Source organism: Loxodonta africana, chromosome 4 (genome assembly GCF_030014295.1).
Source record: "Loxodonta africana isolate mLoxAfr1 chromosome 4, mLoxAfr1.hap2, whole genome shotgun sequence".
Taxonomy (NCBI): domain Eukaryota; kingdom Metazoa; phylum Chordata; class Mammalia; order Proboscidea; family Elephantidae; genus Loxodonta; species Loxodonta africana.
The window spans coordinates 89,501,521-89,527,261 of NC_087345.1; the positions used below are offsets into that span (position 1 = coordinate 89,501,521).

The 25,741-nt window shown below is 41.2% G+C and overlaps 1 protein-coding gene across 1 annotated transcript; it reads left to right on the forward strand.

Moving 5' to 3' along the window:
- The first annotated feature begins 15,381 nt into the window (after positions 1–15,381).
- LOC135231205 (keratin, type II cytoskeletal 6A-like) lies at positions 15,382–20,360 on the forward strand. Its single transcript, XM_064284188.1, has 7 exons — positions 15,382–15,980; positions 17,247–17,461; positions 17,817–17,877; positions 17,999–18,094; positions 18,219–18,383; positions 18,899–19,024; positions 19,863–20,360. Exons 1-7 carry the CDS (start codon positions 15,462–15,464, stop codon positions 20,115–20,117), a joined length of 1,437 nt encoding a protein of 478 aa, XP_064140258.1. The 5' UTR covers positions 15,382–15,461; the 3' UTR covers positions 20,118–20,360.
- The last annotated feature ends 5,381 nt before the right edge of the window (positions 20,361–25,741 follow it).

Genomic DNA, 25,741 nt, shown 5'->3' on the forward strand with positions numbered 1-25,741 from the left:
GTAATCACAATGTGATGAATTGACGTAAGTCACAACAAGGGACTCAAACATATCAACGATAATGGAGATGATGCAGGACCAGGCAACATTTTCTTCTGTTATATATAAAGTTGCCATGAGTTGGAGCTGTCTCCATGGGAACTAACAACAGCAACAATCTCCTTTGTAAGAGTCAAAGAATTGTAAATGTTAGTCACATCCACAAAATACCTTCACAGCAACGTTTAAATTAGTATTTGACCAAACAACTGGTACCATAGGCTTGCCAAGCTCACACACAAAATTAACCATCACATAGATACGATATTGTTATACAGTTAGACTGAAGAATTGAATTGCTTAGGCACATATACTGAATGAGTCCTTGGGTGGTACAAATGACTAAATGCTCAGCTGCTAACACAAAGTTTGGAGTTTCAAATCCACAAGAGTCTCCTCAGAACAATGGTCTGGTGATCTACATCAAAAACCATCAGCCATTGAAAACCGTACGGAGCATACTTCTATTCGGACACATATGGAGTTGCCAGGAGTCAGAGTCAATTCAATGGCAACTGTTAAATAAGTAAGCAAGTATACTCAATATTTACAAGTGAAAAAACCTGATGTTTGGATTTCTTTTCAAATACTCCAACAAAGGAAAAAGAATAGGGGAATTAGATAAATTAAGAAAATGTTTGAAGCCATTTAAACTAGGTGCAATCATATATGATCCTCTTTAATTTTATGTGTTTGAAATCTTCAATAACACAATTTTTTTTTTTTAATTCATTTTTATTGTGCTTTAAGTGAAAGTTTACAAATCAGGTCAGTCTCTCATACAAATACTTATATGCACCTTGCTATACACTCCTAACTGCTCTTCCTCTAATGAGATAGCACAGTTCTTCCCTCTACTCTCTCTCCTCGTGTCCATTCGGGTAGTTACTGGCCCCCTCTGCCCTCTCATCTCCCCTCCAAACGGGAGATGCCAACATAGTCTCATACGTCTACCTGATCCAAGAAGCTCATTCTTCACCAGTATCATTTTCCATCCCATATTCCAGACCAATCCCTGTCTGAAGAGTTGGCTTTGGGAATGGTTCCTGTCCTGGGCTAACAGAAGGTCTGGAAACCTTGGCCTCCGGGATCCTTCTCATCCCAGTCTGACCATTAAGTCTGGTCTTTTTACAAGAATTTGGGGTCTGCATCCCACTGTTCTCTTGCTCCCTCAGGGGTTCTCTGTTGTGTTCCCTGTCAGGGCAGTTATCGGTTGTGGCCGGGCACCACAGAGTTCTTCTGGTCTCAGGCTGAGGTAATCTCTGGTTTATGTGGTCGTTTCCATCTCTTAGGCTCATAATTACCTTGTGTCTTTGGTGTCCTTCATTCTTCCTTGTTCCAGGTGGGTTGAGACGAATTGAGGCATCTTAGATGGCTGCTTGCTAGCGTTTAAGACCCCAGACGCCACTCTCCAAAGTGGGATTCGGAATGTTCTCTTGACAGATTTTATTATGCTAATTGACTTAGGTGTCCCCCAGAAACATGGTCCTTGAACCCCTGCCCCTGCTACGCTGGCCTTTGAAGCATGCAGTTTATTCAAGAAACTTCTTTGCTTTTGGTTTAGTCCAGCTGTGTTGACCTCTCCTGTATTGTGTATTGACTTTCCCTTCAGCTAAAATAAAACTTATCTACTATCTAATTGGAAACCCCGGTGGTGTAGTGATTAAGCGCTACGGCTGCTAACCAAAAGGTCAGCAGTTCAAGTCCACCAGGTGCTCTTTGGAAACACTATGGGGCAGTTCTACCCTGTCCTACAGGGTTGCTAGGAGTTGGAATCCACTCGACAGCAGTGGGTTTGGTTTTTGGTTACTATCTAATTAGTGAATAGCCCTTTCCCTCCCTACCTACCCCCTCTCATAACCATCAAAGGATACTTTCTTCTCTGTTTAAACTATTTCTCAAGTTCTTATAATAGTGGTCTTATACAATATTTGTCCTTTTGCAACTGACTAATTTCACTCAGTATAATGTCTTCCAGATTTCTCCACGTTATGAAATGTTTTGTGGATTCATCATTGTTCTTTATAGATGTATAGTATTCCATCGTGTGAATATACCATAATTTATCCATTCATCCATTGATGGGCATCTTGGTTGCTTCCATCTTTTTGCTATTGTAAACAGTGCTACAATGAACATGGGCGTGCACATATCTGTTCATGTAAAGGCTCTTATTTCTCTAGAACATATGCCGAGGAGTCGGATTGCTGGATCGTATGGTAGTTCTATTTCTAGCTTTTTAAGGAAGTGCCAAATTGATTTCCAAAGTGGTTGTACCATTTGACATTCCCATCAGCAGTGTATAAGTGTTGCAGTCTCTCCACAACCTCTCCGACGTTTATTCTTTTTGTGTTTTTTGGCTTAATGCCAGCCTTGTTGGAGTGCGATGGAATCTCGTTGTAGTTTTGATTTGCATTTCTGTAATGGCTAATGATTATGAGCATTTCCTCATGTATCTGCTAGCTACCTGAATGTCTTCTTTAGTGAAGTGACTGTTCATATCCTTTGCCCGTTTTTTTAATTGGCTTATTTGTCTTTTCGTAGTTGAGTTTTAGTAGGATCATGTAGATTTTAGAGATCAGGTGCTGATCTGACACGTCATAGCTAAAAACTTTTTCTCATTCTATAGGTAGTCTTTTGACTCTTTTGGTGAAGTCTTTGGATGAGCACAGGTGTTTGATTTTTAGGAGCTCCCAGTTATCCTGTTTCTCTTCTGCATTTAGTAATGTTTTGTATACTGTTTATGCCATGAATTAGGGCTCCTAACGTTGTCGCTATTTTTTCTTCATGATCTTTATTGTTTTAGATTTTGTATTTAGGTCTTTGATCCATTTTGAGTTAGTTTTTGTGCATGGCGTGAGGTATGGGTCTTGTTTCATTTTTTTGCAGATCGATATCCAGTCATGCCAGCACCATTTGTTAAAAAGACTTGTCTTTTCCCCAATTAACTGACTTTGGGCCTTTGTCAAATATCAGCTGCTCATATGCAGATGGATTTATGTCTGGGTCCTCAATTCTGTTCCATTGGTCTATGAATCTGTTGCTGTAGTGGTACCAGGCTGTTTTGACCACTGTGGCTGTATAATAGGTTCTAAAATCAGGTAGAATGAGGCCTCCTCCTTTGTTCTTCTTTGTCAGTAATGCTTCACTTATCTGGTGTCTCTTCCCTTCCATAAGAAGTTGGTGATTTGTTTCTCCATCTCATTAAAAAATGTCATTGGGGAGAGGTGGAGCCAAGATGGCGGAATAGGCAGACTTTTCCGTGGAGCCTCTTTACAACAAAGACCTGAAAAAACAAGTGAAACGAGTATATTTGTGACAAGCTGTGAGCCCTGAGCATCAAAGGCAAGCTTAGACAATGAACTGAGGGGCAGGGAAAGGAAGAGACCGTTCAGAAGCGGAGAGGAGTTGCCGGACCTGAATCGTGGGGAGCCCTCAGGCACCATTTCTGGAGTGGCTGCCGCAGTGGGCTCGTCCTAGCGTTCGGCCACAGTTTCCTCTGGGAGAAGCAGCCAGCCACACAGCCCACTCACTCCTCCGGAACCTGAGCAGAAGGGCGCTCTCGGCAAAAGCTAAGTACTTGTGTATATTTTACTGCACCCCCCCACCCCCAACCCAGCTTCAGCGGCTGAATCCCTAGGCCTGAGATAGACCCTGGTGAGCACCTGGAGTCGTCCTCCTGGCCTTGGGGAAGGAAAAAAGTTCCAACTGGGGGGAAAAGATAATTTGCTAGCTCCATTAACTGGGGGAGCTCAGGACAGAACCGGTTCCTGTCCAGGCATAAAGCATCCGTGGACCTTGAGCACCTTTCCCTTTTGCATGGACCTGTGTGGGCCTATTTCAGGAGAATGGGCCCTTGTTGGCAGACTCCAGCCATTTCAAACTCCATTTGCACCGGGCATTTGTGTGGAGCCCTGGGCAGGCCCAGACCAGAGCAGGACAGGAGAGCAGCAGTCCAGGCTGGTCAGCTGGGGTGGGCACAACCAACGAAAGAGGACTGTTCCTGCCAACACCTCTCCCCTCAGACACGACAAAGCGATTCTACCCTGCCACCTGGGGCTCAGATCACACTGGATCGCTCGGCTCCCCAGAGAGGAAGTTTTATTGGGTCATGATCATTTTCGGGGAGGTGGGTGTTTGACGTTTGACATGGCTTTGCCTATTAAACAAGGTCCTCACCTACCCACAACAGGGACCTAAGGACTGGTGGCTCCACTTGGGTCGCCCAGCCACCCACGACAGGGACCCAGGGATAACTGGTACCTCCAAGTCCTCACAACCAAAAATTTGGGGTGCCCATGGTCCCTCTGCAGAGCCCACCCACCAGCACGCTTTAAGGAACAGAGACGTGTTTTCCTCAGAGACACTTGGGGGTCGGTTCTCAGCCCCCTGCCTTGTTCAGAGCGTGAGCCGTGCTGCAATCATATACCGGTATATACACCAATCACCCCTGCCCGTCTAAGACTGTAGGACAGAGCCTGTACCACACACTTGATATCAGCTACCTGGAAACCTGAGCTGAATTCATACAAGAAAACTGAATGGACTCCTAGATTGATGTACCTGAAACCAGCTCTAGCCAGCTGGGGACAGGACACCAGAGCTCCAAAGGTGAAAATAATCAAGCTAGCTCACTCAAGCAACCCACAGGGGTATACCAAAACAAAACAAAGCAAGCAGTTACGACCCAGTAAGCAAGCATAAACTAATACAATAACTTATAGATGGCTCAGAGACAACAGTCAATATCAAGTCACATAAAGAAATAGACCATGATCACCTCAACAGGCTCTCAAAACAAAGAATCCAGGGATCTTCTAGAGGAAAGTGCATTCCTGGAATTACCAGATGCAGAATACAAAAGTTTAATATATAGACCCTTGAAGACATCAGGAAGGCAATGAGGTAATATGCAGAACAAGCCAAGGAACACACAGATAAAGCAATTGAAGAAATGAGAAAGATTATTCAGGAACATAATGAAAAGTTTAATAAGCTGGAAAAATCCATAGACAGACAGCAATCAGGAATTCAGAAGATTAACAAAAAAAAATTATAGAATAAGACAACTCAATAAAAAGTCAGAGGAGCCAAATTGAGCAAGTAGAAGCTAGAATTTCTGAACTCAAAGATAAATCACTTGGCACTAATATATTTGAAGAAAAATCAGAAAAAAGAAGTTAAAAAAATGAAGAAACCTTAAGAATCATGTGGGACTCTATCAAGAAAAATAACCTACAAGTAATTGGAATACCAGAACAGGGAGGGATAGCAGAAAATACAGAGAGAATTGTTGAAGATTTGTTGGCAGAAAACTTCCCTGATATTGTGAAAGATGAGAAGATATCTATCCAAGATGCTCATCGAACTCCACGTAAGGTACATCTTAAAAGAAAGCCACCAAGACATATTATAATCAAGCTTGCCAAAACCAAAGATAAGGAGACAATTATAAGAGCAGCAAGGGATAAAAGAAAAGTCACCTACAAGGGAGAGCCAATAAGAATAAGCTTGGACTACTGGTAGAAACCGTGCAGGCAAGAAGGCAATGGGATGACATATTTAAAAAATTGAAGGAAAAAAATTGCCTGCCAAGAATCATATATCCACCAAAACTGTGTCTTAAATATGAAAGCGAAATTAAGATATTTCCAGATAAACACAAGTTGAGGGAATTCATAAACACCAAACCAAAACTACAAGAAATACTAAAAGGAGTTCTTTGGTTAGAAAATCAATAATATCAGGTATCGACCCAAGTCTAGAACACTGGGCAGAGCAACCAGAAGTCAACCCAGACAGGAAAATCCAAAAAAAAAACAAAGCAAGATTAAAAAAAAAAAAAGCCTAACACAGAGTAACGGCGATGTTATTATATAAAAGAAGACAACACTATAATAATAAAGAGGGACTAAGAAATGTAATCATACACCTTCCATATGGAGAGGAAGATACAGCAATACAAACAAATAAAAGTTAGTTATAAATATAGAAAAATAAGGGTAAATAATAAGGTAACCACAAAGGAGACAAACTATCCTACTCATGAAAATAAAATACAACGGAAAAATACAGACTCAGCAGAAACAAAATCAACAACAACAAATATGAGGAAAGGACAATATATAAAGAAAATCTACTCAGCACATATAATCAAGTGGGAAAAAGAAGCTGTCAACACACAAAAAGAGACGTCAAAATAATAGCACTCAATTCATACCTATCCATAATTACCCTGAATGTAAATGGACTAAATGCACCAATAAAGAGACAGAGAGTGGCAGAATAGATTAATAAACAGGGTCCATCTATATGCTGCCTACAAGAGACACACCATAGACTTAGAGACATAAACAAACTAAAACTCAAAGAATGGAAAAAAATATATCAAGCAAACAACAATCAAAAAAGAGCAGGAGTGCCAATAGTAATTTCTGACAAAACAGACTTTAAGGTTAAATCCATCAGAAAGGATAAGGAAGGACACTATATAATGATTAAAGGGACAATACACCAAGAAGATATAACCATATTAAATATTTATGCACCCAATGACAGGGCTGCAAGACACATAAAACAAACTCCATCAGCATTGAAAAGTGAGATAGACAGCTCCACAGTAATAGTAGGAGACTTCAACACACGACTTTCGGTGAAGGACAGGGCATCCAGAAAGAACCTCAATAAAGACACGCAAGATCTAAATGCCACAATCAACCAACCTGACCTCGTAGACATATACAGAACACTCCACCCAACAGCAACCAACTATACTTTCTTTTCTAGTGCCCATGGAACATTCTCTAGACTAGACCACATATTAGGTCATAAAGCAAGCCTTAGCAGAATCCAAAACATTGAAATATTACAAAGCATCTTCTCTGACCATAAGGCCATAAAAGAGGAAATAAATAACAGGAAAAGCAGGGAAAAGAAATCAAACACTATAGCCTGCTCAAAAAAGACTGGATTATAGAAGACATTAAGGATGGAATAAAGAAATTCATAGAATCCAATGAGAATGAAAACACTTCCTATCAGAACCTTTGGGACACAGCAAAAGCACTGCCAAGAGGTCAATTTATATCAATAAATGCACCCATACAAAAAGAAGAAAGGCCAAAATCAAAGAATTATCCCTACAACTTGAACAAATAGAAAGAGAGCAACAAAAGAAACCCACCAGCACCAGAAGAAAACAAATAATAAAAATTAGAGCTGAACTAAATGAAATAGAAAACAGAAAAAACAATTGAAAGAATTAACGAGACCAAAAGCTGGTTTTTGAATGAAAAACTCAACAAAATTGATAAACTATTGGCCAACTGACAAAAGAAAAGCAGCAGAGGAAGCAAATAACCCAAATAAGAAATGAGATGGGCGCTATTATAACAGACCCAACTGAAATTAAAAGAATCATATCAGATTACTATGAAAAACTATACTCAAACAAATTTGAAAACCTAGAAGAAATGGATGACTTCCTAGAAACACACTACCTGCCTAAACTAACACAAACAGAGGTAGAACAACTAAATAGACTCATAACAAAAGAAGAGATTGAAAAAGTAATCAAAAAACTCCCAACAAAAAAAAGCCCTGGTCTGGACAGCTTCACGGCAGAGCTCTACCAAACTTTCAGAGAAGAATTAACACCACTACTACTAAAGGTATTTCAGAGCATAGAAAAGGATGGAATACTACCCAATTCATTCTATGAAGCCACCATATCCCTGATACCAAAACCAGGTAAAGACACCACAACAAAAGAAAATTATAGACCTATACCCTTCATGAATGTAGATGCAAAAATCCTCAACAAAATTCTAGCCAATAGAATTCAACAACATATCAAACAAGTAATTCACCATGACCAAGTGGGGTTCATACCAGGTATGCAGGGATGGTTCACCTTAGAAAAACAATTAATGTAATCCACCACATAAATAAAACAAAAGACAAGAATCACATGATTTTATCAATTAATGCAGAAAAGGCATTTGACAAAGTTCAACACCCATTCATGATAAAAACTCTCAGGAAAATAGGAATAGAAGGAAAACTTCTCAATATAATAAAGGGCATTTATACAAAGCCAACAGCCAACATCACCCCAAATGGAGAGAGCCTGAAAACATTCCCACTGAGCTCGGGAACCAGACAAGGATGCCCTTTATCACCACTCTTATTCAACATTGTGCTGGAAGTCCTAGCCAGAGCAACTAGGCTAGATAAAGAAATAAAGGGCATCCAGATTGGCAAGGAGAAGTGAAAGTATCTCTATTTGCAGATGACGTGATCTTATACACAGAAAACCCTAAAGAATCCTCCAGAAAACTACTGAAACTAATAGAAGAGTTCAGCAGAGTATCGGGATACAAGATAAACATACAAAAATTAGTTGGATTCCTCTACACCAACAAAAAGAACATCGAAGAGGAAATCACCAAATCAATGCCATTTACAGTAGCCCCCAAGAAGATAAAATACTTAGGAATAAATCTTACCAGAGATGTAAAAGCCTTGTACAAAGAAAACTACAGTACACTTCTGCAAGAAACCAAAAGAGACTTACATAAGTGGAAGAACATACCTTGCTCATGGATAGGAACACTTAACATTATAAAAATGTCTATTCTACCAAAAGCAATCTATACATTTAATGCAATTCCGATCCAAATCCCAAGGACATTCTTTAATGAAATGGAGAAACAAATCACCAATTTCATATGGAAGAGAAAGAGGCCCCGGATAAATAAGGCATTACTGAAAAAGAAGAACAAAGTAGGAGGCCTTACTTTACCTGATTTCAGAACCTATTATACTGCCACAGCAGTCAAAACAGCCTGGTACTGGTACTGGTACTGGTACAACAACAGATACATGGACCAATGGAACAGAATCGAGAATCCAGACATAAATCCATCCACGTATGAACAGCTGATATTTGACAAAGGCCCCAAAACTGTTAAAGGGGAAAAAGACAGTCTTTTTAACAAATGGTGCTGCCATAACTAGATTACAAAAAAAAAAAAAAAAACTGGATATCCATTTGCAAAAACATGAAACAAGACCCATACCTCACTCCATATACAAAAACTAACTCAAAATGGATCAAAGACCTAAATATAAAATCTAAAACGATAAAGATCATGGAAGAGAAAATAGGGACAATGTTAGGAGCCCTAATGCATGGCATAAACAGTGTAGAAAACATTATAAAGAACGTAGAAGAAAAACTAGATAACTGGGAGCTCCTAAAAATCAAACACCTATGCTCATCCAAAAAAACAAGGACTTCATCAGAAGAGTTAAAACACTACCTACAGACTGCGAAAAAGTTTTTGGCTATGACATTTCTGATCAGCGCCGGATCTCTAAAATCTACGTAATACTGCAAAAACTCAACTGCAAAAAGACAAATAACCCAATTAAAAAATGGGGAAAAGATATGAATAGACACTTCACTAAAGAAGACATTCAGGTAGCTAACAGATATATGAGGAAATGTTCACAGTCATTAACCATTAGAGAAATGCAGATCAAAACTACAATGAGATTTCATCTCACTCCAACAAGGCTGGCATTAACCCAAAAAACACAAAATAATAAATGTTGGAGAGGCTGTGGAGAGATTGGAACACTTCTATACTGCTGGTGGGAATGTCAAATGGTACAACCACTTTGGAAATCAATTTGGCACTTCCTTAAAAAGCTAGAAATAGAACTACCATATGATCCAGCAATCCCACTCCTGGCAATATATCCTAGAGAAATAAGAGCCGTTACAGGAACAGATATATGCACACCCATGTTTATTGCAGCACTGTTTACAATAGCAAAAACATGGAAGCAACCAAGGTGCCCGTCAACACATGAATGGATAAATAAATTATGGTATATTCACACGATGGAATACTACACATCGATAAAGAACAGTGAGAAATCTGAGAAATGTTTCATAACTTGGAGGAACCTGGAAGGCATTGTGCTGAGTAAAATTAGTTGCAAAAGGACAAATATTGTATAAGACTTGAGAAATAGTTTAAACTGAGAAGAAAACATTCTTTTGTGGTTACAAGATGGGGGAGGAAGGGAGGGTGGGAGAGGGGTATTCACTAATTAGATAGTAGATAAGAACTACTTTAGGTGAAGAGAAAGACAGCACACAGTACAGGGGAGGTCAGCACAATTGGACTAAACCAAAAGCAAAGAAGTTTCCTGAATAAGCCGAATGCTTCGAAGGCCAGTGTAGCAGGGGCAGGGGTCTGGGGACCATGGTTTCAGGGGACATCTAAGTCAATTGGCATAATAAAATCTATTAACAAAACATTCTGCATTCCACTTTGAAGAGTGGCATTTGGGGTCTAAACGCTAGCAAGCAGCCATCTAAGATGCATCAATTGGTCTCAACCCACCTGGATCAAAGGAGAATGAAGAACACCAAGGACACAAGGTGACTACAAGCCCAAGAGACAGAAAGGGCCACTTGAACCGGCGACTACATCATCCTGAGACCAGAAGAACTAGATGGTGCCCGGCTACAACTGATGACTGCCCTGACAGGGAACACAACAGAGAACCCCTGAGGGAGCAGGAGAGCAGTGGGATGCCGACCCCAAATTCTCATAAGACCAGACTTAATGATCTGACTGAGACTGGAGGGACCCCAGTGGTCATGGCCCCCAGAACTTCTGTTGGCCCAGGACAGGAACCATTCCTGAAGCCAACTCTTCAGACATGGATTGGACTGGACAATGCGTTGGAGAGGGATGCTGGTGAGGAGTGGGCTTCTTGGATCAGATGGACACGTGAGACTATGTTGGCATCTCCTGCCTGGAGGGCAGACGAGAGGGTGGAGGGGGTTAGAAGCTGGCGAAATGGACATGAAAAGAGACAGTGGAGGGAGAGAGCAGGCTGTCTCATTAGGGGGAGAGTAATTGGGAGTGTGTAGCAAGGTGTATATGGGTTTTTGTGTGAGAGAATGACTTGATTTGTAAACTTTCACTTAAAGCACAATAAAAATTATTTTTCAAAAATGTCGTTGGAATTTGGATCAGAATTGCATTGTATCTATAGATGGCTTTTGGAAGAATAGACATTTTTACAATGTTAAGTCTTCCTATCCATGAGCAAGGTATGTTTTTCCACTTCTGTTAGTCTCTTCTGGTTTCTTGCAGTAGTGTCTTGTAGTTTTCTTTGTATAGGTCTTTTATGTCTCTGGTAAGATTTATTCCTAAGCATTCTATCTTCTTGGGGGCTACTGTAAATGGTATTGGTTTGGTGATTTCCTCTTTGATGTTCTTTTTGTTGCTGTAGAGGAATCCAACTAACTTTTGTGTGTTTATCTTGTATCCTGATACTTTGCTGAAGTCTTCTATTGGTTTCAGCAGTTTTCTGGAGGATTCTTTAGGGTTTTCTGTGTATAAGATCATGCCATCTGCAAATGGAGATATTTTTACTTCTTCCTTACCAAATTGGATGCCCTTTATTTCCTTATCTAGCCTAATTGCTCTGGCTAGGACCTCCAGCACAATGTTGAATAAGAGTGGTGATAAAGGGCATCCTTGTCTAATTCCCAGTCTCAGGGTGAATGCTTTCAGAATCTCTCCATTTAGGATGATGTTGGCTGTCGGCTTTGTATAAATGTCCTTTATTATTTTGAGGAATTTTCCTTCTATTCCTGTTTTGCTGAGAGTTTTTATCATGAATGGGCGCTGGACTTTGTCAAATGCCTTTTCTGCATCAATTGATAAAATCATGTGATTCTTGTCTTCTGTTTTATTTATGTGGTGGATTACATTAATTATTTTTCTAATGTAGAACCACCCCTGCATGCCTGGTATGAATCTCACTTGGTCATGGTGAATTATTTTTTTTTGATATGTTGTTGAATTCTATTGGTTGAGGATTTTTGCATCTACGTTCATGAGGGACGTAGGTCTGTAATTTTCTTTTTTTGTGGCGTCTTTACCTGGTTTGGGTATCAGGTATATGCTGGCTTCATAGCATGAGTTTGGGAGTATTCTGTCCTTTTCTATGCTCTAAGTACCTTTAGTAGTAGTGGTGTTACCTCTTCTCTGACACTCTGATAGAACTCTGCAGTGAAGCCGTCAGGGCCAGGGATTTTTTTTGTTGGAAGTTTTTTGATTACCTTTTCAATCTCTTCTTTTGTTATGTGTCTATTTTGTTGTTCTACCTCTGTTTGTATTAGTTTAGGTAGGTAGTGTGTTTCTAGGAATTCATCTGTTTCTTCTAGGTTTTCAAATGTGGTAGAGTACAATTTTTCATAGTAATCTGATATGATTCTTTTAACGTCAGATGGGTCTGTTGTGGTATCTCCCTTCTCATCTCTTATTCAGGTTATTTGTTTCCTTTCCTGTTTTTCTTTTGTCAGTCTGGCCAATGGTTTATCAATTTTGTTAATTTTTTCGAAGACAAAGCTTTTGGTCTTTTTAACTCTTTCAATTGTTTTTCTCTTCTCAAATTCATTTAATTCTACTCTAATTTTTATTATTAGTTTTCTTCTGGTGCTTGAGGGTTTTTTTTGTTGTTGATGATGCTCTCTTTCTGTTTATTAAAGTTGCAGGGACAGTTATTTGATTTTGGTCCTTTTTTCTTTTTGTATGGGTGCATTTATTGATATAAATTGACCTCTGAGCACTGCATTCTCTGAATAACACAAAATTTAAGTAATAAGGTAGATTGTTACACTGACAAGAGCTCAAATATATTCTGGAATTAAAAATCCAGTGACTATAAACATGAATGTGTTCGATAAAATCTTCAGGTGACTCACAACATAGATCTAGGGAGATGGAGGCATTAAGCACAATGATATCTGCATTGAATAAGGTTGTTTTCATGAAGTGAAAGAGGAAAAAATAACATTTGTATACTAATTTATTAGGTTAATATTTTAAATAATACAATATTCAACACATGGATATGTGAATAAAAACAAAACAAAAACAAACCAAACCCATTACCACTGAGTGGATACCAACTCATAGCAACCATATATGACGGAGTAGAAGTGCCCCATGGAGTTGCCAAGGAGTGACTGGTGGATTCAAACTGCTGACGTTTTTGGTTAACAGCCATAGCTCCTAACCACTACACCACCATCTAAATTTAACCTAGTGGAGGAAAGTGAGGCATTTCCCTCTTCTCTTCAGGAATTACCAAAAAAACAACCAGGAGAACTAGAAGCATAAAGTAAACTCCAATCACCAAAATTAAAATTAAAAGACCTTAAAATCTCTGAACCAAAAACAGAAGAAGGACTCACAGAAATAGAAAAGTATAATCAAAAGGGTCAGGAATACTGAGAGGGATGCTTATAGCTGCAGATCCAAGAAAAGGCCAGTGAAGAACACTCTCAAAAACCGACAAAACAAAACCAAACAACATTGTAAGCACAAAGCAAAACCAAACAAAGCCTCGCATTGAGGTTTTTCTACATACCAGGCACTGTTGACTCATTTAACTCATGCAAAGTCAATGCCAATGGCACTTCCTCAGGTCTAAACCCAAGAATCCCTTGTTTGCAACAACGGGAACAGGGTGTGTGGGCTGGGGGCAAGACCCCATTTGTCATGAAGCCTCCAGATGCTATGAAGCCAAGGCTGAATAACGAAGCAGAGGTAAGCCTCATTTGTAGCACAATTTCTTGGTAAGAAAAAGAAAACACAGAGACTGAATTGTAAACCACCCACCAGTGATCTTGATTGACTGGCTAGGATTAAAGATTAAAAGGATTATTCACACAGTCCTGGAATATGGCCCCAATATCTCCCCTCAGGGGCCAGGTGGCACAGAAGTTATGCACTTGGCTGCTAAACCACTAGCCGCTCCATGGGAGAAAGATGTGACAGTCTGCTTCCATAAAGATTTACAGCCTTGGAAACCCTCTGGGCAGCTCTATTCAGTCCTAAGGAGTCACTATGAGTCAGAATTCAACTCAGAATACATTCTGCAACGTATGGCTATGCCAGGAGGACTTTACCTCAATCAAAGATGATTACTATCCAGTAAGGAAAAATCTCAGGGCCCACAAAAGATACTACACGGTAAAAAATCAAAGGAACAGAAAAAACAAAAGGCAGAAAAAGGACACTCACCAGAAAAAAAGTCACTGTGAAATATTAACAAACAGCTCAATGAAATAATTACCTCTAGATCAAAGGAGAACGAAGGGACCATAGACTAAAACAATAAAATATAAAACATTAGATTGCAGAGTTCAGAAAAAAAGCAGAGAAAATAAGTAAATAAAGGAAGCCATGTCAGAAACAAAGGCCAAACTAAAAGCAGCACAAAGGGATTAGACATTGCTGAATGCCCAATGATGGACATACAGAAGAAGGCTGAGAGAAGCCAGCAATATGACATGAGGATCGGAGAGTGTGAAAAGAGCTGCAAGCAAAAATATAACTATGAAAGACAAAACAGTTTCCAAGCATAATTGGAAACCATAAGGAAAAGAGAATATACATGAGAGACTGGAGATTGTATACACAGAGAGAGAACCCACACTGCAGAAAGGCATAAAGAAGGGAAGCTGCTAGAAGGATATACAAGGAACCGGTAACAGTGCTTTCCTACAAATAGGGGAACTGAGTGGCTGGGAAATAGTCTTAATTGAAGCACATACTTTGTTTCATAAATGTGTGTTACATATTCAATTTTAAATATGTGAATAAATGTGTAAATAAAAAATATTCAATATTATAAGTAGACATTCAACTATGTCTACATCGGGAAAAAGGTAAATACATAAAAGAAACTTCCTTAGCTTCTAGATTTAACTACTAGTTTATAGAAAATACAGAGAGGGTGGTGGGTATATAGGAGTTCATTTTGTTGTTCTACTTTTTCAGCTGAATAAATAATTAAAAGAAAAAATTTTTAACTTAATATTGGCTTTTATTGAGAACACAGTGATCCTTCTGTTGGGGCATATGCAATGGATTACATCTGATCTCTAATGTCCCAAATGGCAGGAAAGATTAGGTCGGGGAGAAGAGATCACTCAGTATCACTCGGTGCATTGTGATACACAACCATAAAACGTCCAACCTTTGCTGGAGACAGTGACTAACTCCTGACTACAGTGAATTGGGAATAGTCTTATTGTATTGTGATCAAGTCAAAGCTGGAAGGCAGGAGAATTTTTCCCTGACTAAAGGAAACTAAAACAGCAACCCTCACATTTCATAACTTTTCTAATAACCTGGGTGTGATCTCACTCTTTGCAAAGCTCAGCCCTTCCCACCTAGCAAGCTCTCCTTCCAGGGCTGAGCCCAGCCCATTCTCACCATATATAAAGTGTGCTGGGAAGCCCTGCTCAGAGTTTCCCTCCTGTCAGCTCCACACCACAGCTTCTCACACTTTCCTCACCTTCTCATCTTTAGAGAACCATGTCTAGCAAATCCACCATCATCCGCCGTGGCTTCAGCACCAGCTCGGCCAGAGTCCCTGGAGTAAACCGCTCAGGCTTCAGCAGCGTCTCAGTGTCCCGCTCCAGGGGCGGTGGTGTCCTCGGTGGGGCCTGTGGAGGAGCTGGCTTTGGCAGCAGGAGCCTCTATGGCCTGGGGGGCTCCAAGAGTATCTCCATTGGAGGGGGCAGCTACATCACAGGGGGTGGATGTGGCAGCAGAGTTGGAGGTGGCTATGGCTTTGGAGGAGGAGCCGGGAGCGGATTTGGTTTTGGCGGTGGAGCTGGTGGTGGCTTTGGGCTTGGTGGTGGAGCTGGCTTTGGTGGTGGCTATGGGGGCTTCCCTGTCTGCCCACCTGGAGGCATCCAAGAGGTCACTGTCAACCAGAATCTCCTCACTCCTCTGAACCTGCAAATTGACCCCACCATCCAGCGAGTGAGGACTGAGGAACGGGAACAGATCAAGACCCTCAACAACAAGTTTGCTTCCTTCATCGACAAGGTGAGACATGACAATGTTTTTCTCTCCATCAGGTATTTCAGAGTCTTCTAACTGAGAAACAATGAGTTTGCTGCCAGTGGGGAGACTTAGGAGGAGAGAGGAGGGGCCCTGATTAGCATTCCACGAGGATGCCACACTGGCTCCATGTTGGCAACAGGCAGAGGTGATGCAAATAATTTTGAAATAATTAATCTCTTCAGTGGCCCTCATTCCTGCCTAGCAAGAGTTATCAGCTTCTGACGATCCTGAAATATAGAAAAGAAATAGAAGAATGTAATGTGTTCCCTTTTACTTGTGAAGTTTCTAAGCAATTACAAAGGAAAGTCCAGTCATAAAGAGCCCTGAGCTCTGGAAAGGAGGGGGAAAATATGAGTTTATGTTAATAGTGGAGGAAGAACTTGGAAAAGGAGAGCTAAAAACTCTGCACAACTTGATGACAGTAATCAATGTCACTGAATGGTACACATAGAAATCATTGAATTGGTGTACCTTTTTTGCATGTATTTTCTTCAAAAATTAAAATAAGTTATTTAAAAAATAATAAGGAAAGAATATTTTGCCCAGGTGCAGAAGCATTTATAGAATTTATAGAAATAAGAGCTTATTCTAGAAAAAGAGGATGACCATCACTCAAGAATGTTTAAGAGGATACTCATGCACTGAATGGGAACTTGGATTCCAATCTAGCAATTAGGGAACAGTTAACATCCCTTCTAATTGCTCCCCAAATGAAACTCTTTGCCATCAAGTTGATTCTGGCTCACAGTGACCCAATAGGACAGAGTAGAAATACCCCCATAGAGTTTCAAGGCTGTGATCTTTAGGGAAGCAGACTGCCACATTTTTCTCCCACACACAGGTTCATGAGTTCAAACCCTGAACCTTTTGGTTCGATTGTGCTTAACCAATGAGCAACCAGGGCTACTACTAAAAAAAAAAGTTTTGTAGAATAAATCCTGTAAATGCTATTTTGTTAACAAAATTTATGTTTCTTCTGCTCAAGAGGGCAGACAGTGTTGAAAATCACTGATAGGCTACGTAACTACGGGCTGAGAAAAGCTCAAAAACCCTTGGGGGAGTTCCATGGAGGGTCTGCGAGGTGTGAAGGAAAAACATTTGGGAAGCAGAACTCTCAGCTTCAGCCCTGAGCTGCTCCTCCAAGGCCAGAACCATGGAGACCTCCCAGACCTGCTTGGAGACCTGAGAACACAGGCACTTCTTTCTTTCCTTTGCCTACGCATGACCACTTGTTTCCTTCCCCTCCAGGTACGGTTCCTGGAGCAGCAGAACAAGGTCCTAGACACCAAGTGGACCCTGCTCCAGGAGCAGGGCACCAAGACCGTGAGGCAGAACCTGGAACCCTTGTTCGAGCAGTACATCAACAACCTCCGCACGCAGTTGGACAGCATCCTTGGGGAGAGAAGCCGCCTGGACTCTGAGCTCAGAGGCGTGCAGGACCTGGTCGAGGACTACAAGAAGAAGTGAGTTAAAGAGAATTTGTAGGGCTAGTCCTTGAGGATGGCCCTTTAAGAAATAGATATCACCAGATATAAAATGGGCTTTACAATTCTTTAGCAAAATCAGTCCCACAGAAATAAAACCCACGGATTACTGTCTACAGCCAAATTAGAAACACAACAGGGAAGTAGGGGTAGAAGAGGAAGGGTAATAAAGGAAAGAAATTGATGAATCATAAAAATCATTCTTTATGCTCTCTGTGGAAAGAAAGCTAAATTTGTAACTATTAATCTTTATGGACAGCATCAGATCTCAGGCTGCCTTTCTATATCATCTTACCCACTGGCTAAATTCTATTCTACCTTTTTCTTCTTCTAGATATGAAGATGAAATCCACAAGCGCACAGCAGCAGAGAATGAATTTGTGACTCTGAAGAAGGTTGGTTGATTCAGATCATGGATTCAGGTTTCTTTATAGGAGCAGAATTGGTAGACAGCCTAAAAATTGAACAGGCTGGGGATGAGGGCTCAGCTGATTTAAGGTGTTGGTCTTTCCCCAGGATGTGGATGCTGCCTACATGAATAAGGTTGAACTGCAAGCCAAGGTCGATAGTCTTACAGATGAGATCAATTTCCTGAAAGTCTTCTATGATGCAGTAAGTATCTCTATCCCCAGGTTATGTAGTCTAGTGGGGTTCAGTAATGGGTGGAAGATTCTTGGGCTGGGATCCCCTGTGAATGTCTCTGGAAAAGGTGATCTTACAATCTTCTGTCCTGCAGGAACTGTCTCAGATGCAAACCCACATCTCAGACACATCTGTGGTCCTGTCCATGGACAACAACCGCAACCTGGACCTAGACAGCATTATTGCTGAAGTCAAAGCCCAATATGAGGAGATAGCTCAGAGGAGCCGGGCTGAGGCTGAGTCCTGGTACCAGACCAAGGTGAGCAGTGAGTTGGCAGCTGTGAGGAAACCTGTGCCCCTCTCGCTGATGGTCCAGTTAGCTGAACCAGCAAGAAAGTGGTCTTTATTTGAGAAATGTATTTCAGAGAAGCTGGGGTCATCTCACAGGATATATATCCTTTCATGGTTAAAGTGGACATTTACAGTATTTATGCCCAAATATATTAAGTAAAAGAATGCAACTGCAAGAGGAAACTACCTTAGATAAGCAGCTAGTGATCTTTCATTTTATCTTATTCCTGAATCCTGGGTCTCAGAAACATTATACAGAATATCACCTTCCCAGAAGAGAAGAAGATCAACAGTAGTCCAATAATAAGAATGCTGTGTGATTCAGTTGTACAGTAGCTAAAAACCTTGAAACATCAACTTTTCCCACATTCCCTAGATGAGAAACCATTAGGTTCAAGTTTTCTGAATGCCTGGTCAAGAACTGAAAGCCACTGTCGGCATGTGAAAACCCATACCCAGTGTCTCTCTCTCTCTGGGCCACAGTATGAAGAGCTGCAGATCACCGCAGGCAGACATGGTGACGACCTGCGCACCACCAAGCAGGAGATTTCTGAGATCAACCGTGTGATCCAGAGGCTGAGGTCCGAGATCGATCATGTCAAGAAGCAGGTACAATAGTGGGGGAATAGAGGGGAATAAGGAGGGCGATGGTGAATGAAAGCAACATTCCCTTGTTAGTCAATCAGGCAGTCATCAACCATCATCTATGCAGATTTCTGGGTTCTGAAGGAACAGCAGGGAAGGGAAGATGATCCAAACCAAGAGTGCGATATGAACATGAGGAGGGAAACATTCCCAAGTGTTCAGATCTGAAAAAAATTTAGGCTAGATGCATTATAAAGGATGTACACAAGAAGAATGACTGACTGACTTGGAAATTGCAAAGGAACATATTGGGAAGGAAAAATGCAGAAAGCTTGAGGAATCTAGTGGCAAATCTGTTCAAGTTAAAGGTGAACAAGGAGAGAGAACAAAGGCAGAGCGTGAAGAGCAGTGTTGCCCAAGTGTGTTGGAGACTGAGGTGAGAGAAAGACGAGATCTTTAGAGTATGAAGTGAAAACCCACCATTTTCACTGAGGATGTTTTTAATTTCATGTAGGTTAGTGTGTCATCCTCATCAGATCATCAATAATGGTCCTGGTTTGGCTTTGGAGACAATACAACAAAATGAAGTGAGACCCTTCATTCCAGTGTCTGCTGTACTGTCTTCCATCAGTCACCACCCACACCCTCATTCAGGGTGGTTAACACAAAGCAGCATGGGTCTTTGTCAAGCGAGTCCCAGACATGAAAAGTTTTAAAGTACTGAGACTTGGTACGAAGAGTCAAAACTCCTCTTCATCAATTCTGTGTTGTACGATTCTACATCACTGAGAAAGGAGAACCAGGAATACACACAACAGAAAAATCAGATTACAAATTCATTCTTTTTCTTTTCCCCATCAAGTGTGCCAACCTCCAGGCCGCCATTGCTGATGCTGAACAGCGTGGGGAGATGGCCCTCAAGGATGCCAAGAACAAGCTGGCAGATCTGGAGGATGCCTTGCAGAAGGCCAAGCAGGACATGGCCCGGCTGCTGAAGGAGTACCAGGAGCTGATGAATGTCAAGCTTGCCCTGGACGTGGAGATCGCCACCTACAGGAAGCTGTTGGAAGGCGAGGAGTGCAGGTGGGTAACACATACAACTTTCTCAAACTTCTGAGTGCTGTCTCCAAGACACCCAGGCCATGAGCAGAGCTTTTGGCCACTATAGTAATGACCATAATTGCTGTCCTCAGAAAAAAACCAAAAGGACCATTTCCTCTGGTCCATTCCTCAGATTGAGGTTTCCCACACAGATTCAGCTAATGGTTCTCTGGGATCTCATCTTCCCTGTGTTTCTTGTCCTCCTAGGCTGAGTGGGGAAGGCGTTGGACCAGTCAACATCTGTAAGTACTTTTGTGAGCCTTCCTCCCTTGCCTTTGCTCTTTTCCCTTGATTCAGGCTGGCAGGAAGAGTTTCAACATGCTTCATTTTTTCCCTGTTTCTTTCCCTTCAAAGCTGTGTCTCAGTCAACCATCTCCGGTGGATATGGCAGCTCTGGTGGTGTTGGCAGTGGCTTAGGCCTGGGCGGAGGCAGTGGCTACTCCTACAGCAGTGGCTTCAGTTCTGGGAGTGGCAGAGGCATTGGAGGTGGCCTCAGCTCTGTTGGGGGCAGCAGTTCCACCATCAAATATACCACCACCTCGTCTAGGAAGAGCTACAAGCACTGAAGTTCTACCACCAGCTTCCGGTTCTCCAATGCTTCAGGCTCGTTGCCAGAGGCACAGTCTCCACCTCAGGCTGCTTCTTCTCTCCAGACCTCTTGTGTTCTTTGCTGTCAGATTAGAGCTGATGTTGCCTAGTATCCTCATTTCCTCTGTCTGCCTATACCTGCTCCACCTGAGCTTCCTTTTCTCACCAACACAATGTCAACCTCTGAGTTTACATCATAATTTAATCACACGCGATGCTTCACTTTCTTACTAAATTATCCATCTCCTGCCACCAATGTCCTGCATCCGAGACTAAACATTTCAAGAGGATACTCTCTGCCACTGTTAATTATAGAAACTCAGTCTAGATTATACTCCAGAACAGGACAATTTCCCTTTGATTTCCAGTGGCCCAGAGTTCCCCATCTTACAAGTGTTGTGATCCTCACTTGCAGTGGCCGTGAAGGTGCAGGTGACAAGTCCTATGATGTACAGAGTCTGTATCTCTGTGATGTTTTCTCTGCTCTTTGAACTCTTGTCATTGCCAAATAAAGCAGACTTATTATATATCACATTGTTTCAGTTTCTTTGCCTTGGTACCAATGGTTCTTAAGATTTTTCCCCTCACAAAATCTTTCTCATTTTTGAGAGATACCCCAAGTGCCTGTGTCCCTCACTCCCTCCTTACAAAAGTTTAACAAACAGCAACTTGGCATTGTGATGCTCAGGGCTCCATCCCAGATCAGATCCCATCCTAAATGTTTAGCAAGTGAAATGGGAAGGAATGGGTCCACCATCATTGTATACTCTCTTTTTACTACCATACCATATTCCAACACCTTGGTCCCTCTGACTGGTGTCTGAGGCCACGCCATCCACTGTCCTACCACTCACCCTTAATTTCTGGTTGGAGAAACATATTTCCGGCTAACTAAAGCAAAGAGCATTTGACAAGAGCATAGAATGTTTGACTTAGAATTGCCTTCTTGACCAAGGAACTTACCTGACAACATGTACCCAGAGCATCAAAAAATGAGCATACTTTTGAATTATACTTCTAAAAATATATCCTGAGGAAATAGTACAAATGCAGAGAGATGTGCTTACATAGATGTGTATCACAAGAATATTCACAACAGGGAAAAACTGGAAGCACTACAGTAGATCAAATTGAGCACCCAACACACTCAAACACAAAATTCAAATTCTCATTTCTTGAACTGTGAAGGCAAGCCAAGAATGGAAATTCCCTTCTCCTCACTCTCTAAGAATCTAAAGCAGTCCTGGGCCTCCCATGGAGATCTAGGAACAGTCAGGTCTGTGTTGCTCAGAAGGGGTGGTCCATATCTTCTCTCACATGTGACCTATATTGGTTTGACTTCTATGAATGGGTAATAGGATACTCAGGACTCAGAATGAGGTTGGTCTGTCAACTTGTACTGCTCTGGGGCCACACCAGTCCTTGTTTCCCCCCAGAGGGACAATGATTCCCCTAGCCCCCTGGCTCTCATATCACAAGAGAAATTTTCTTGGATCGGCTAATATACGGAGGGTATTTCTGGAAACTGCTGTATCAATATCCTGCTGTGTTCACCCCTAATCATTCCCTCAGCCACAAGCGTAGCCTCTTAGGTTACTGCCTCTTTACTTTTCTCACAGAACTTCCCCAACAGCAAGTAAGTGATGACTGGCTTCTGAAATCTAAGCCTACTTGCCACATACTTTATTATGTGCCAAAGAGGAATAATGGAAAGGAAAATAACTGACAAGAAAAATTACCTAGGCTATAACAATGTATCAGTCTGGTTGCTCTAGAGAAACAGAACAAAAAATGAAGCTGAGAAATAATCACCAATGGATTCTAAAATCTCAGAGAAAAATTTTATGGTATACATTATTATTGAGAGACTAGGCTGAAAATGCTCATATCCCCAGATCAACCTTAACATCCCTAATGTTATGTGTCTCATGATATGATACAATAGAGAAGACATAACAGGAACTATGACATAAATGTGCCTGAAAGAATTGAAATAATCCAATCAAGCCTCTAGCTACCAGAATATAGGAAATTTTCATGGATTGGAAAGAAGTTAAGTGACACCCACAGGAAATAATCTGCCAAATCCAGAATGCAAGCATTCTGTTTAAAACAATTTATGTACTACTCAATGGCATAAAAAAGAAAAGGAAGGGTCTGTTATAGAACAAAGGAACCTTAAAGAGACATAGCAGTCAAATATAACATGTGAACCTAGTGTCGATATAGCTTCAAGCAAACCAGCCACAAAAAGACATCTTGGAGATAATTAAAGACATTTGAATGTGAAGAAGGTATTAGACTTCTTTAAGGAATGATGATTTTAATAGATTTTATGGGTCATGGTTCTCCAAATAAACAGAACGCATAGGATATAAATATATAGAGAAGATAGATATAGAGATAGAAATGGAGAAACAGGGAGAGATTTTTTTTTAAGGAATTGGCTCATGTGATTGTAGGGGGCTGGCAAGTTTTAAATCCATAGGTCCAATGACAGGCTGGAAAGTCTGGTAGGATATTGTCTTAGTTATCTATCTAGTGCTGCTGTAACAGAAATACCACAAATGGATGGCTTTCACAAAGAGAAATTTATTTCCTCAGAGTAAAGTAAGCTAGAAATTCAAATTTTCAGCTCCAGGCAAAGGCTTTCTGTCTCTGTCGGATCTAGAGGAAGGTCCTTATCGTCAATCTTCCCCTAGACTAGGAGCTTCTGCACACAGGAAACCTGGGTCCAAGGGACAAGCTTTGCTCCCCGCACTGTTTTCTTGGTGGTATGAAGTCCCCTCTCTCTGCTCCTTTTGAGAGATAAAAGTTGGTGCAGACCACATCCCAAGGAAATTTCTTTTACATTGGTTGAGGGATGTGACCTGGGTAAAAGTGTTACTTCCCACCCTAATCCTTTTTAACATAATCTAATCTTGCCTCATCAACAACAGGCAGAGATTAGGATTTATAATACATAGGAAAATTGCTGCCAAGAAATATGGAAGACACCTTCCTGGCCAACTGACTGGAAGAGATCCATATTTATGCCTATTCCCAAGAAAGATGATCCAACCGAATGTGGAAATTATAGAACAATATCGTTAATATCACACGCAAGCAAAATTTTGCTGAAGATCATTCAAGAACGGCTGCAGCAGTATATCGACAGGGAACTGGCAGAAATTCAGGCTGGTTTCAGAAGAGGACATGGAACCAGGGATATCATTGCTGATGTCAGATGGATCCTGGCTGAAAGCAGAGAATACCAGAAGGATGTTTACCTGTGTTTTATTGACTATGCAAAGGCATTCGACTGTGTGGATCATAACAAACTATGGATAACATTGCGAAGAATGGGAATTCCAGAACACTCAATTGTGCTCATGCGGAACCTTTACGTGGATCAAGGGGTAGTAGTTCTGACAGGACAAGGGGATACTGATTGGTTTAAAGTCAGGAAAGGTGTGCATCAGGGTTGTATTCTTTCACCATACCTATTTAATCTGTACGCTGAACAAATAACATGAGAAGCTGGACTAAATGAACTAAAATGGGACATCAGGATTGGAGGAAGACTCATTAACAACCTGCATTATGTAGATGACATAACCTTGCTTGCTGAAAGTGAAGAGGACTTGAAGCACTTACTAATGAAGATCAAAGACCACAGTCTTCAGTATGGATTGCACCTCAACATAAAGAAAACAAAAATCCTCACAACTGGACCAATGAGCAACGTCATGATAAATGGAGAAAACATTGAAGTTGTCAAGGATTTCATTTTACTTGGATCCACAATCAACAGCCATGAAAGCACCAGTCAAGAAATCAAAAGACGCGTTGCATCGGGCAAATCTGCTGCAAAGGACCTCTTCAAAGTGTTGAAGAACGAAGATGTCACCCTGAAGACTAAGGTGCGCCTGACCCAAGGCATGGTGTTTTCAGTCGCATCCTATGCATGTGAAAGCTGGACAATGAATAAGGGGACTGAAGAAGAGCTGACACCTTTGAATTGTGGTGTTGGGGAAGAATATTGAACATACCATGGACTGCCAAAAGAACGAACAAATCTGTCTTGGAAGAAGTGCGACCAGAATGCTCCTTAGAGGCAAGGGTGGCGAGACCGTGTCTTACATACTTTGGACATTTTGTCAGGAGGGATGAGTCCCTGGAGAAGGACATCATGCTTGGCAGAGTACAGGGTCAGCGGAAAAGAGGAAGACCCTCAGCAAGGTGGATTGACACAGTGGCTGCAACAATGAGCTCAAACATAACAACGATTGTAAGGATGGCGCAGGAGCCAGCAGTGTTTCGTTCTGTTGTGCATAGGGTCGCTATGAGTCGGAACTGAGTCGACGGCACCTAACAACAACAACAACAGGAAAATTGCATCAATCAGAAAATGGAGGACAACCACACAACACTGGGAATCATGGCCCAACCAAGTTGATACTATTTTCAGGGCATGCAGTTCAATCCATGGCGGATATCTATGTTGCAATCTTTAGGCCAAATTTATTTGCTTCTCAGAAACCTCGGTTTTTGCTCATAAGACCTTTAAGTGATTGAACGAAGACCCCACATTACCAAAGGTAATCACAATGTGATGAATTGACGTAAGTCACAACAAGGGACTCAAACATATCAACGATAATGGAGATGATGCAGGACCAGGCAACATTTTCTTCTGTTATATATAAAGTTGCCATGAGTTGGAGCTGTCTCCATGGGAACTAACAACAGCAACAATCTCCTTTGTAAGAGTCAAAGAATTGTAAATGTTAGTCACATCCACAAAATACCTTCACAGCAACGTTTAAATTAGTATTTGACCAAACAACTGGTACCATAGGCTTGCCAAGCTCACACACAAAATTAACCATCACATAGATACGATATTGTTATACAGTTAGACTGAAGAATTGAATTGCTTAGGCACATATACTGAATGAGTCCTTGGGTGGTACAAATGACTAAATGCTCAGCTGCTAACACAAAGTTTGGAGTTTCAAATCCACAAGAGTCTCCTCAGAACAATGGTCTGGTGATCTACATCAAAAACCA

Excerpts from the sequence above, each read along its gene's own strand:
- LOC135231205 (XM_064284188.1), top strand. The coding sequence starts at position 15,462 with ATGTCTAGCAAATCCACCATCATCCGCCGTGGCTTCAGCACCAGCTCG. Across the intron at positions 18,384-18,898 it reads AGTCCTGGTACCAGACCAAG|TATGAAGAGCTGCAGATCAC; the intron begins GTGAGCAGTGAG and ends TCTGGGCCACAG. Across the intron at positions 19,025-19,862 it reads TCGATCATGTCAAGAAGCAG|TGTGCCAACCTCCAGGCCGC; the intron begins GTACAATAGTGG and ends TTCCCCATCAAG.